Source organism: Sorghum bicolor, chromosome 1, assembly GCF_000003195.3.
Source record: "Sorghum bicolor cultivar BTx623 chromosome 1, Sorghum_bicolor_NCBIv3, whole genome shotgun sequence".
NCBI classification, from domain to species: domain Eukaryota; kingdom Viridiplantae; phylum Streptophyta; class Magnoliopsida; order Poales; family Poaceae; genus Sorghum; species Sorghum bicolor.
The window spans coordinates 75,888,892-75,900,946 of record NC_012870.2 but is presented as its reverse complement, the minus strand read 5'-3'; the positions used below and the strand labels follow the sequence as shown (position 1 = coordinate 75,900,946).

The following is a 12,055-nucleotide window of genomic DNA, read 5'->3' as shown; positions in this document are numbered from 1 at the left end:
CACGCGAGCAGCTCAGAGAGAAAGACGTAGCGAAGGAAGGTGTGCAGGCAATGAGCAGCAGGGGTGAGAGCTCAAAGCTCCCCAGCATCCCCTTTTATAGGGGGGGGGCCTGCGACCGCGCGGCCGTTGCGATTCCCCGCGCCCAACGGCTATAAGCGGAGGAATCGGCCAGACCGTTGCGCTTCGTCAATGCCAACGGCTAACTCTAACGGCAATAAAATCCTCCGCAATCCTCCGCAGTCTAACGCGCGTAGGATACCAGACTAATATAGCAGCAATGATCGGAGGATCCCGGCAAAATAAAGAAACAAGAAAAATTACGACTAAGTAAAAGAAACAATTATCCAACATCTGCTAACAAACACATCCTGCGCACCAGGGGGGAAGGCAGCAACCATGCTCATAGTCTCCGCAGCGTAGCATGTTTTTGAGCACATGGACCGCAGGAGTGCCATTAGCCCAAAAAGGGGGGAACTGTTGGGGAAAAGCTGCATCCTTCCCCCTGGTAGCGTCGGAGGTTATCCTTCACCTGAGGAACCTCCGACGCCTGAAACGTCGGAGGATATCCTTCGACGGGAAATGCTAATGTTGACGACTCGTCTGGTCGTGCAGTGTGTGTGCAGGGACTGAGACACCGGCGGAGGTCCACGAGCGAGGAAAGGTTGGAACCTCCGACCCTCCCGGGTCCGAGGATGGCGGGAGAACGCAGCCAGGCCAAGGAACCTCCGACTGGACCAGGCTAAGGAGGAACTCCCGGGGTGGCCAGGTCGAGCAACCTCCGACCAGCCAGGCTGCGGAACCTCCGACACCAAAGCGTCGGAGGATCCGCAACTAGGCGGAGGATCCGAGCCTCCGACCTGCTGAGGCTCCAGTCAAAGGATGAACGAAGGGTTCGCAATGTGAAATTACGCGAGTGTATTGGGGTCGGTAGACTGCGATGAGAGAATATGCTGGAATATTCCCCCACCGTCACGGGGCATTTATGTAAATGTCGTTGGGTCGGTTTCCGGGCCCTATATAAGGGGCGCGATGCCGCTATTAAGAGAGAGAGAGCATTCACTGTATTCACCTACTGTTGAACCCACTGTCCGTTACTGCTCAAGCCTCTCACGGCACCGAGTGAGAAGGTTCTCGATCTACTGTACTGCTGGGGCGTGCGAAGAGCATTTTCCCAACACGCAGACTCCCAAGTCTGAATGTTCCAAAACCAATTATCTTCAGGAAAAGAGAATGTTCAGCACCTCCAAAAACTGTTATCCTTTTTAGGCCAATCACTGCATAGGACATACCATTTCATGCACATATAGTAAATCTCAGCACTTATCAAGTCCTAATTCCACGAGTAGTTTTATACCCCCAATGGCAGAGTACTATAAAGATCCTAAACCCCAGAAACCCCGATCCCCAAAGATTAGTCTCCAGCTCATCCATCCACAGCTTAGATAGAAGTTAGTAGAACTCCTCAGCAGTCTGCTCGTGGCTGCTTGATCACATTGGCACCGTCAAGTTAAACTAGCTCCTTCACATTACCAGCCGGTCAGCCAGCCACTGCCGTTGCCCGCTTGGCGTTTTGGCCGTGTGATCCATTGGCGCCATGGGGTGCACCACCTCAAGGCAGGCCCGTCACGACCTCCGGTACTGCCCGTCGCCGCTGGGGGCGCTGCCGCGCAGCCAGTCGTTCCCGGCTCGGTGCCCCAGCGACGTCGGAGTCCACGTGGTGCGGCTCACGTCGTCCACGCTCGGCTCCCTGGAGCTCGAAAAGGCCCTGCCGCGGGCACCGGAGCCCGCGGCGGCGCGCGCGACCACGAGGCTTGCGCCACGGACGCCCACCATGACGCCGCCCAACGAGCCCGAGGACATCGACGCGTGGGCGCTCATGGCCGGCCTCGAGGACCACTCACCGCTGCTGGCCGCGCCGTTCGGCCGCCACTCCTTCTCGTTCCCGGTCGCCACGGTGCCGCAGGACCTCACGGCGTCTGCCAAGGTGACGCCGCTGCCGATGCCTCGGCCCGACGCCGCCCTGGTGACCGGTGGCGAGGGGAAGCCGGCGCCGCCGCCGGTGCCGCCGCGGAGAGCGGTGCTCTACTTCACGTCGCTGCGCGGCGTGCGCGCCACGTACGAGGACTGCTGCCTGGCGCGCGCCATCCTCAAGGGCTACGGCGTGCGCCTCGACGAGCGCGACGTGTCCATGCACCGCGGCTTCCGGGACGAGCTCCGCGGCCTTCTCGACCTCGGCGGCGGCCCGCTCGCCAAGTGCCGGGCGCCCGCCACGCCCGCCGCACTCCCGAGCCTGTTCGTGGACGGGGAGCTCGTGGGCAACGCCGAGGAGCTGAAGCGGCTGCACGAGACCGGGGAGCTCGCGGCGAGGCTGGCCGGGTGCGAAAGCGCCGCGGCGACCGGCGCCCATGGCGAGGCCGGCGCGTGCGAGGCCTGCGGGGACGTGCGGTTCGTGCTCTGCGAGGTCTGCTCGGGCAGCTGCAAGGTGTACGTGGACGACGAAGACGAGCCGGAGGAGGAAGGCGACGAATGCGGCGGCGGCGGGTTCCGGCGGTGCACGGAGTGCAACGAGAACGGCATCGTGAGGTGCCCCGTGTGCTGCTGCTGAGCCGAGACGTCCGCGGAGCTGGATACGCGCGACGCGACGTGACGTGAACAATTATTTTTTCGCTCCCAGCTACGTGCGCACCACTTGGGTGTGGTGCATGCTAGCCCTCGGAGTTTTGTGAATGGTATTCTGTAATCATTCGTGTGCGATCAACGGCGCGCGGCGATGGTGCTGTCCATGTCTGCATTTTTACATTGCATTGCATGTTAAGAGTGGTGTGTTTTAGAGGAATTGAGTTCTCCTAGTCTAGTCCAAATAGTCCAATAGCGAACAACTGAACAAGGACATCTTCTTTCGCCGGCCACACCGGCAGTGGACTGCTTCGCCCTGGACGCGTTCCTCCTTTTTGGTTTTTGCTCGCGAAACGGACGGTGGCCGTGGCTGGAGCAGTTGGGGCGCGATTCAAAGCCGGCGCCGGCGCCGGCGCGGCGCGTTTTTGTATGCGACAGAGCAAAAGCGAGGCGCAGGAACGGGACAATTGGAGCAAAACAAGGCGGTTGCATTGCTGGGACCAAAAATCTCAAACGGCGGACAATACACAGTAGGAGTAGTAGCAGTAGGCTCTAGCTCTAGACCAATCATCAACATCATCGATCGTCTAGCTGTACTATACTATACTGCACATTGATTGATCGAATAATCCTTTTGTTCTTCTCCTGATGATCGGTCTGCTGTAGCTACACACACAAGACAGGGACACAAAGATTACAGGAGCACTCACAACGCACCAGCCTTAACTGACCTACTCGCTCCTTATACACTAGCTAATAGCACTAGCACAGAGACCTGACCAGACCTTGGTAACCAGCTGGTGCTGGATGCTCACCTTCACGGCTTCACCTCCACTCCACCTCGCCACGCCTATCAACCACACACAACAAAAGCACACAATGGTTTCTCGTTTCGCCTGCTTCTTATTCTGTTCAACTTTCAACATACAGCTCGATCTTGCACGGTTGGGTTTGTGTCGCCGTGCCGTGCTCCGGCGGGCCGGGCCGTGCTCGATCAGTGGCCGCCCGCGCTGACGGCCCTGAACTGGCGCTTGGAGATCCTGGGCAGCAGGAACATGCCCACGACGCCGCCGATGAGGGCGAACCCCGACGCCACGCCGAACGCCGGGATGTTGCCCTTGCCGAACAGCGCGTCCCACGGGCCTGCGCCCACCGCGATGATCACCTGGGGGATAACGATGGAGATGTTGAGGACGCCGGTGCACAGCCCCTGCCCGCCGCCCATGCTGGCCGCTAGCTGCGCCGTCACCGCGAACGGGACGCTGTACAGGATCTGCATTGCACAAAAAGAGATCGATCGATTAGGGCATGCACCCAGTCCAGTGGCGTGGCGTGGCGTGGCCATGGCATGCATCCGGTGGCGAGCGAAGGTGTGCTTACGGCGAGAGGGACACCCAGGAAGGCGAAGAGGACGAGGCAGACGGCCTTGATGCTCGTGCTGGCGGTGATGGCGTTCTGCACGTATCCGTGGTAGTCCTTGAGCGACCAGAAGCTGATCAGCGCGGTGGCCGCCATGGCGATGCACACCATGAAGTTGCTCGTCACCCACACAACCCTCGGCCCGACCTTCCGGCACATGGGCTCGATCAGGAACGAGCTGAATCCTAGAACAATCTGCACGTACGGTTCACCAGCCTCGTGGTCAGCTATCTATTACTACTGCAGGACAGAATTTGCAGCGAAGCGTCTGGAAATGAATGAGAGGAGACTGAATCTTACCGAGTTGAGAAGCAGCCCGAATGCGCCTATTCTGACACCTTCGTTGAATGCCGAGATCTGAGCATTGGTGCCCTTTGGGTCGCCGTGGTAGATCTCACGGCCCATCCAGTCGGTGTCGTAGAGGATGAACGGGAACCACGAGAGCTGCAACGACAATGGCAGCGTCAGTCGTCAGTACAGAATTGCCATGGCCGCTTGATCGATTCAGAAACAATCTGAAACTAGTGAACAGACTGCATGGCAATGGCATACCCAGGTGAGGCCAGTTACGAGAAGAACGGATGGCATCCCGCGGGGCAAGTTCTTGAAGCCCTTGAGCACAGCAAGTGGCCCGGTAGGTTCAGCTTCAACCTCGCCGTTTGCTTTTGTTGGGAGGTTCTCGTTTCCTCTGTATGGTACTTCCTTGGCGAAGACGAGGGTTATAGCCAAGCATATGACTAGGAACACCTGTTGAAAGAAATAAAATTACTCTGTGTTTGCGCATTGGGAAAGAACAGTATTGCAAGAACGTTTTCAGGAAATGGTAAGACTTACCACAGCCACCAGAAATGCACCTTTCAGGTTTGCACAGGCTTCACAACAGGCATTTGTTTTGAGGAAGGGAAACCACCTGTATGTGATGATATCAGTAATAATTCAGAACACGCATTTTCAGTAAATCAGTGATGATATCAGAAATTCAGAACACGCATTTTCAGTAAATCAGTGATGATACCATATGGCATTTTCAGTACATATGTCATTTTTAGAAAACTAGATGTCATATTCAGAACGCACATTTTCAGTAAACTAATTTCCAGAATAGAAAGTTCAGAACGCGCATTTTCAGTAAACCAGATACGTAGCAGTGGTGGACTTACTTGTGCCAATTGTTTGTGGAACCAGAGGAATAACCTAGGATGTTTCCCAGCGCCATCCAAGAACAGAAGATTGAATTAGCTGCACTAGGCCCATGATGACCTGTTGAGTGAAGAAAAGCAATAATTACAAATCAGGTCACAAATTCTACTTGTGTCACTCACAACAAGTACTAGCACCGGCTAAACAAGAAACTGTTAACAAAAACTTAAATGAATTATCCAAGAAATTTACCGCACAAATCAGCCATCATAGCACGTGCTGGACCCTGGCAGTTGGATGGAAAATGTCAGATTAACAACAGTGCGTTTTTCCAAAATGCTTAATCTGAATTATTGATAGAAATGCACTCACTTGCACAGTATTGTTGGAGAAGTCAAGGAGCCAAAACCCCAGAACATATACAATTGCAGCATGCCAGCGAGGACCATGATAGAGACTGTATTGCATCAAGTGTCAGATCAGATGCTAATGATACCGATACAAAAGCAAAAGATAAAGATATACTACTATGCAGAGGTAGCCCCCAGAGCAAATCAGTTTGTTTACCTGCAATGTTCCTTTGTGTCCCCTAGCGCAGCTCCGATGTCTGACGAAAAGCCAACAACAATGACCTACACAGCATGAATTGGAAAACATTAATCGGGAACTTTAAAGAAAAAAAAAAGAGGGAACAACTGTGAGTAAGTTTCAGTTCCAGCTTCCAGGAAAAGAGAGAGTGTAAGGTTAATTCAGAGGTTCTCACAGCAATGCAGATGAGCACACATCCTGTCAGAATGAATGGCCTCCGTCTTCCCCATCTTGCTGTACACCTATCACTGTACAGGCCAACCAACGGTTGAACCTGCATGGTAGATGGAGAGAATCCATGGGTAAGTACTACAGTAATGTTGGTGAAAAATAACATCAAAAGCAGATTAGTGTATTATTAGAATCGATTGGTTCCCGTGCTCACCACTAAGCCAGCAATAGGACCGCATAGCCACATGAATGAAGTGAGGGCATGTGAAAGCCCCAGAGTCTGCAAAGATATAGGTAAAATTCAGACATCAGTGATCACTGATCAGACATCAACTGTTCATATATTTACCGTTAATAAATTTCACGAAAACTAATTCAGTCTGTCTAGTCTAGCACTGCAAAGGAAAACTAGTAGTACTTGTAACTGTTTATTCAGAGAAATCTGCCAGTAGTAGTTCTGAAACTCTATTTCTTCCACGGTTCAGTTTTTTTTTTAGATAAAAACACTATTTTATTAATTAGACTGTGCATGTGCACTTGTGCATGCTGACTTGTTGAGGTACTTGAGACCGGGCATATCTAAATAAAAAAACAGAGGGGAAAGGGAATATATCTGGCCTGAAACTAAAGCAGATTCCTCTCTTTTAATCAGGCCATTCAGGTTGGAGGGTGAAGGTAGGCAACGTGCCAGATCAAACCTGTCAGATACGCCTGCACATGCACCAACCGGCTCCATGGCACTTGGCTCAACAAGCCTATATGCGCTATGGGCTATGGGCTACGGCAGGCAGCATAAACTTTATCCAAAGTTGCTCGCCGAGTCGGCACTGATATAAATATTCTGTTCGGACAATAATGAAAGTATTCCTTTTCTCTGTGTGGACGCTCAATAAGCAATTTGTTATCGATCGGACAATCAACGGAAGCTCTAGAACAACACTTAAATTTTGTTTGCCATATGGAAAGCATGGATATATACAGAAGGCATAGATATTTTATTTATCCGCTAAGAGATTAGCATCTAAATTTGTATGCATCGGCGGACTGAAGTGTAGCATAACTTAACTCCATCCACCTTTCGGTTGTTCGCATGCATGGCTAAAGAAAAGGGTGTGTGTGAAATGATGAAATTGTGTTGGACTTTCTAGAACATCCTTTTCTTTTTTCTTGTTGGAAATAATTGTGTTCTTGGCCCTGAATGAAACAGTTCAAATCCGATATGATGATGGACAGATCACTAGAGTTTTTATGTTAACAAGGAAAGTATGGAAGGTTGCAGTTAGTTAGGGAGGACCCATACATGACGTGTGGTCTTTGTTTTGGAGCTTTGGACGGCGGGACAATGGTCGGCTATGGACAGGTTTCCTTATCCGGCCGCCGGACGGGCTGTATATATGCTTCTGAAACGTCTGGCTGACGAGAGGGACGTAGGAGTGCTCTGCAGTGCAGCAGAGGGACACGGTACACCGACCGACCATCATGCAGGCAGGCACCGTCTTCCTTCCTTCCTTCCTTCCTTCCTGCGTCTTTTCGGGAAGGCTATCTGCTATTCTGCTTCGGTCATGCATGCTATTAGGGACTGAAGGAGTAGCTAGCTACTGGCACATACGTAGGTGTCAGATGAAGTACAATACCATATGGCACGTCAGAGCAATACTCCTAGTAGCAGTACTCCTAGCTAGTAGTACTTTGTCACACACAAGCCGTGCACAGAAATGTTTTGAAAGGTTTGACTTTTGTATGAAAATAAAAAGAGAGATGAAGTTGGACGTCTCGAGGTTCAGACTAGCTCTACGTGGTGGCAGTAACAACTGGTGTAGAGGAAAAATAGGCAAACATATATATTGGGTGGAGGAGCAGGAAATAAGGGGAGCAGGATTTTAGGTTAGTTTTTGGCAGAGGACAATTATTAGTTTGTGGCCAAGGAGATGCATGATCGATCTATCACTTGTGAAAGATGCATCACGGTACGTGCATCCGAACACGTACGCACGCGATGCATGATCGATCGATAGCTTCCAACATAATCTAAACAAAACCACCCACATCAAGTAGAAACAAAAGTGTACGTGTAGCTATCAGCGGCAAGTTTGGCCACACATGTACGTGCTGACGATTCTTATTCTCGGCGAACGTACTACTCTCTACTTTTTCGCCCGTGAGTTTGACGAGACAAAGACAACATGAAAACATCCATTACATTACGGGTCATCGAAAAGCTAATATATATACCTTTTTCAAATTCAAACTAGTACTCGATTACATATGTATGGGACCATATTAGGTTCAATAAAATGGTTGCAAACATGCATATCATGATCGTCGCGGTACTGTATAGTATATGTGTAATATTCATTCGCAAGCAGAACTGTACGTATATACGTACGTAAAATACGCGGGCGCGCGGTGTTCAGGTACGTAAAATCCGCCGCATACGCACGTACGTACGCGGACGCGACATATAGTATGTATGAATTATATTTATTTATATATGATCACGTACATGCACACGCATGCGCGCATGATGCTGGTGGCGATGAAGAAAATATGTAGGTAGACGTCTATACCTGCACGTAGGGCGTCAGGAGGGAGAGCTGCAGCGCCCAGCCGTACTGCACGCCGCCGGCGACCATGCCGGCGAGGATGAGCCTGCCGAGGCTGATCGGCGCCACGTGGTCCGCCGCCGCGGCCCCGCCGCCGGCGCCGCGGACCCCCACCGACAGCTCCAGCTCGCCGTCGCCGCGAGCCATGGCGGACGCGAGCACACGTACGGGACGACGACCCCGGTCGTCGGTGCAACCACCACCACCACCGAGCTAGACGACGATCGCCCTGGCAGGCAGCTAGGATCGATGGACGGAGCCGGTCGACCGCCGACGACCGCGCGAGAGAAGAGAGATAGATTGTCGAATTCGAAGGACGAACAGGAGATCAGAGCTTTGGAAGAAGGCGCAGGGGTCTCGGGAGACAGGTAGACGAAAATGGAAAGGGCGAGCGGGTGTGGGTGTGGGTGTGGGTGTGTAGGGGAGGAGGAGAGCGAGGTGCGCTGCCTCTTCCCGCGTGGAGTGAGGAGACGTCGTGAGGTGAGTTGAGGTGAGGTGTGGGTGTGGAGCGGGGGAGATGGAGAGGCATTTAAAGGCCGTGGCGTGGCGCGCGACGACCCCCGCCGGCCCAGCCCGGCCCGGCCCGCGCGGGCCACGCTAGCTACGCTACGCTACGCGATGCGATGCGAGCCCGCGCGGGGCGGAGGCGGATGCGGCCACTCGGTCCGCCATCCTACCAGGGCACAATTAATTAATTAAATTACTACTAGGGCTGCGCCGGCCCGTCTGCGCTGGCCCACAGGGAAGGCCGCAGGCAAGGCAAAGGATGCTACAGCAGTCAGCAGGAGTGCCTCCTTATCCATCTGCCGCCGCTGCCTCCAGATCGTGCGGTCTAGCTTCGCCAGGCTGTGCGAATCCTTTTATCCCCGGGGTGCACCTAGCGATTCCACTACAGTTTCGGCCATGCAGTGCGAGGCGCCGCCCCGGATCGGGTGTGGCTGGCTGGCTCATCTGTTGGCGTCGTCTCGTCGCGCTAGAGAAAACGCACAACCGTAGGTCTTTTTGTGCATGGTCCGTCCACTGCGTCTGCGTGCGTTCGTCCAAGCAGTAGCAGATGAGAGTGATATATGTCCTGGCCGGGGAATGGGGATGGATGGAGTGACACAATCACGTACATACTACGCGTACGCCGCACAAACCGCATGCAAGAGCCTGCTGCTCGAACGAACGTACGGGAGCTTCAAGCCTTCAACGTACTACGTGTACAAAGCATCGTAATCAATCAGGGGGCGGTTCCGAAAAATTGAGGCATTTACGTCATATATAGTACAATGATTTTACTAATAAAATCATATATATATATATATATATATATATATATATATATATTATATATATATATATATCTTGCACAAATAGCTAGCGTTTACAAGATAATTTGTCCAAACTCTCATTGTTGCACAAATAGCGTTTACAAGATAATTGAGGCATTGATGTCATATATAGTATATTTTTGATTGAGCCTATCCAATGGATATGCACGTACACAGAGCTTATTTGAATAGAATAGAACCCTAGATAGGAAAAAGTGTTGTCTCAGAAAATTGATGAAGAAATTCAACGTCTTGAACGCGGTATGCATGAAGAAATGATTGTTTGTGCCATTGTAGAACTAAGTGTGTAATCTAGGACCAAGAATTTGTTATTTAACGACACACAAATGAAAATGTTAATAAAGTATAAAAAATATTAGATTTTGAACTTGACACGACTACTAATAATATCAAAATTTGGAAGTCAAAATATCAATTCATGAGTCATGGAATGTAACAAGATATGATATAACTTAAGTAAAGATTCAAGCTATATGGGTTCTTAATATGATATATTAAGAACCCATATAGTAAGTGCAATGCAATGATGAAAATAGATATAAAGTAGTTGGTATATTTATCACAAACGTATAGAAATTTAGAAATTATAGAGCATATAAAAGGTATTATGTTAGAAATGAACACTACTACAATATTTTTAACTATGACGGGCAAAATAGCTTAACCGTGGCAGGCAAGTCAACCGTCTCGGAGCAAAAGTCACAGTTAATCGTGGCCTTAACCGAGGCCGTTGACCAACCGTCTCGGTTAATGGAATAACCGAGACGGGCGCTGTAAAGGAACCGGCTTGGTTAATACGATTAACGGAGGCGGTTGCCTTAATTAACGTGCCCGCCTTGATTAATAAGTTAACCAAATACAAAGAGATTAAAGATAATCAATGATTATTTGTATGTACTAATTTTTTCACTAAATTTTTAATCCTTGTGTACCTTCATACTCCAGAAAGTGCTAGAGCAGAGGTTGCTTGATAAATGATAAATGAGATGACCCTCCTTATTAAGTGCTAACTAGTTGATGTTCGAGGGGTTAAATATAAAATGTAGACACATGCATGGCTTCCGTCCATAGCAAAGCACATAAATCATGTTTCCTCGTTTAGAGTAACTAGCAAATCTATTATGATCGAATAAAAATCACAAAGCATAAATGCAGTATGTATCGTGTGAGAAAAAGTTGATACAACACAAAGATAAACAATTTTGGTTAATCATAGGTAATAAATCTATCTACAAACTTTTAATACTTATATATCTCATGATATTTTAGAACAATAGTGGTTATACAATGTACCTAATAAGAATATTGAAAAGTTTAGAATATTGCTCCTTTTCTTAGTTAATAGGGTTATCAAAAGAAAAAAGCCATTTCTGATAATAAGCATCTTAGTGTGTATTTAATAGAGGCAATCCAAAAAAGGTGAAACAAAATATCTTCAAAAATGCTAAGTTAGTGACGATCTATTGCGTTGCTAGTTGCAAGTTAATAAAATGAAGTGGATATGTGGATAGGGCCAAAAGCTTATTATTCGTCGTGAATATATAATGCGGAAGACAGCATCATAATGGCCATCCTTTTGTGAGACCATTGATCCAGAACGTTAAGCGCTTGATCAGTGGAGGAATAATCTGACGCATTCAGGCAGCATGGTCTGAAACCTGGCAGCGAATTTTAGAGCAGTTGCATCACTTGCATGTATGGACCAGGGAGAAAATGATGGCTGCAAATGGACGATTCGTTTGGTTTTTACTGGGGGCTGGAACTCGCCCCTGACTAGTAAGGACTTGGGTTTTATCTGGAACAGGAAGATCCATGGACATAGGAAGAGGCCACGACATGCGCATGCGCCTCCAAAGAAGAAAACGATGCTGGGAGGTGTTGCCATCGTCGGCCCCAATTAGTGACAGGCAAAGACGACTTTGTTGTCTAAATCCCTCTACCGTCAACGCTGGGAGGACCACAGTCATATGCTGCAACGTAGCCAGTGTAGTCTGTAGAGTCGATCAAGGGCACGCCTATGGCCATTGCCTCGGTAATTTGGATGGGATCCGGATGGATATTGCTTACATGATATGTTTTTTATAATCAGAGTCGATATGTACGAGCATTGTCAGAACATAAATATGAATACCGATTTGTCTTAGTTACAAATACTAATAGATGTGGAATACGGATGAGTTTGAT

General features: G+C 49.7%; 2 protein-coding genes across 2 annotated transcripts; one reads left to right on the top strand and one right to left on the bottom strand.

The window, feature by feature from the left end:
- Positions 1,178 to 3,092, top strand: LOC8082114 (uncharacterized protein At5g39865). The gene has a single exon (XM_002468378.2). The coding sequence runs from the start codon at positions 1,595 to 1,597 to the stop codon at positions 2,603 to 2,605; it is 1,011 nt and encodes a 336-aa protein (XP_002468423.1). The 5' UTR covers positions 1,178 to 1,594; the 3' UTR covers positions 2,606 to 3,092.
- LOC8082113 (sucrose transport protein SUT1) lies at positions 3,091 to 9,050 on the bottom strand. Its single transcript, XM_002465736.2, has 12 exons — positions 8,502 to 9,050; positions 6,149 to 6,214; positions 5,939 to 6,037; positions 5,743 to 5,807; positions 5,548 to 5,632; positions 5,428 to 5,461; positions 5,196 to 5,295; positions 4,870 to 4,945; positions 4,588 to 4,782; positions 4,336 to 4,479; positions 3,997 to 4,230; positions 3,091 to 3,889 (listed from the first exon to the last, which is right to left on the bottom strand). Exons 1-12 carry the CDS (start codon positions 8,682 to 8,684, stop codon positions 3,611 to 3,613), a joined length of 1,560 nt encoding a protein of 519 aa, XP_002465781.1. The 5' UTR covers positions 8,685 to 9,050; the 3' UTR covers positions 3,091 to 3,610.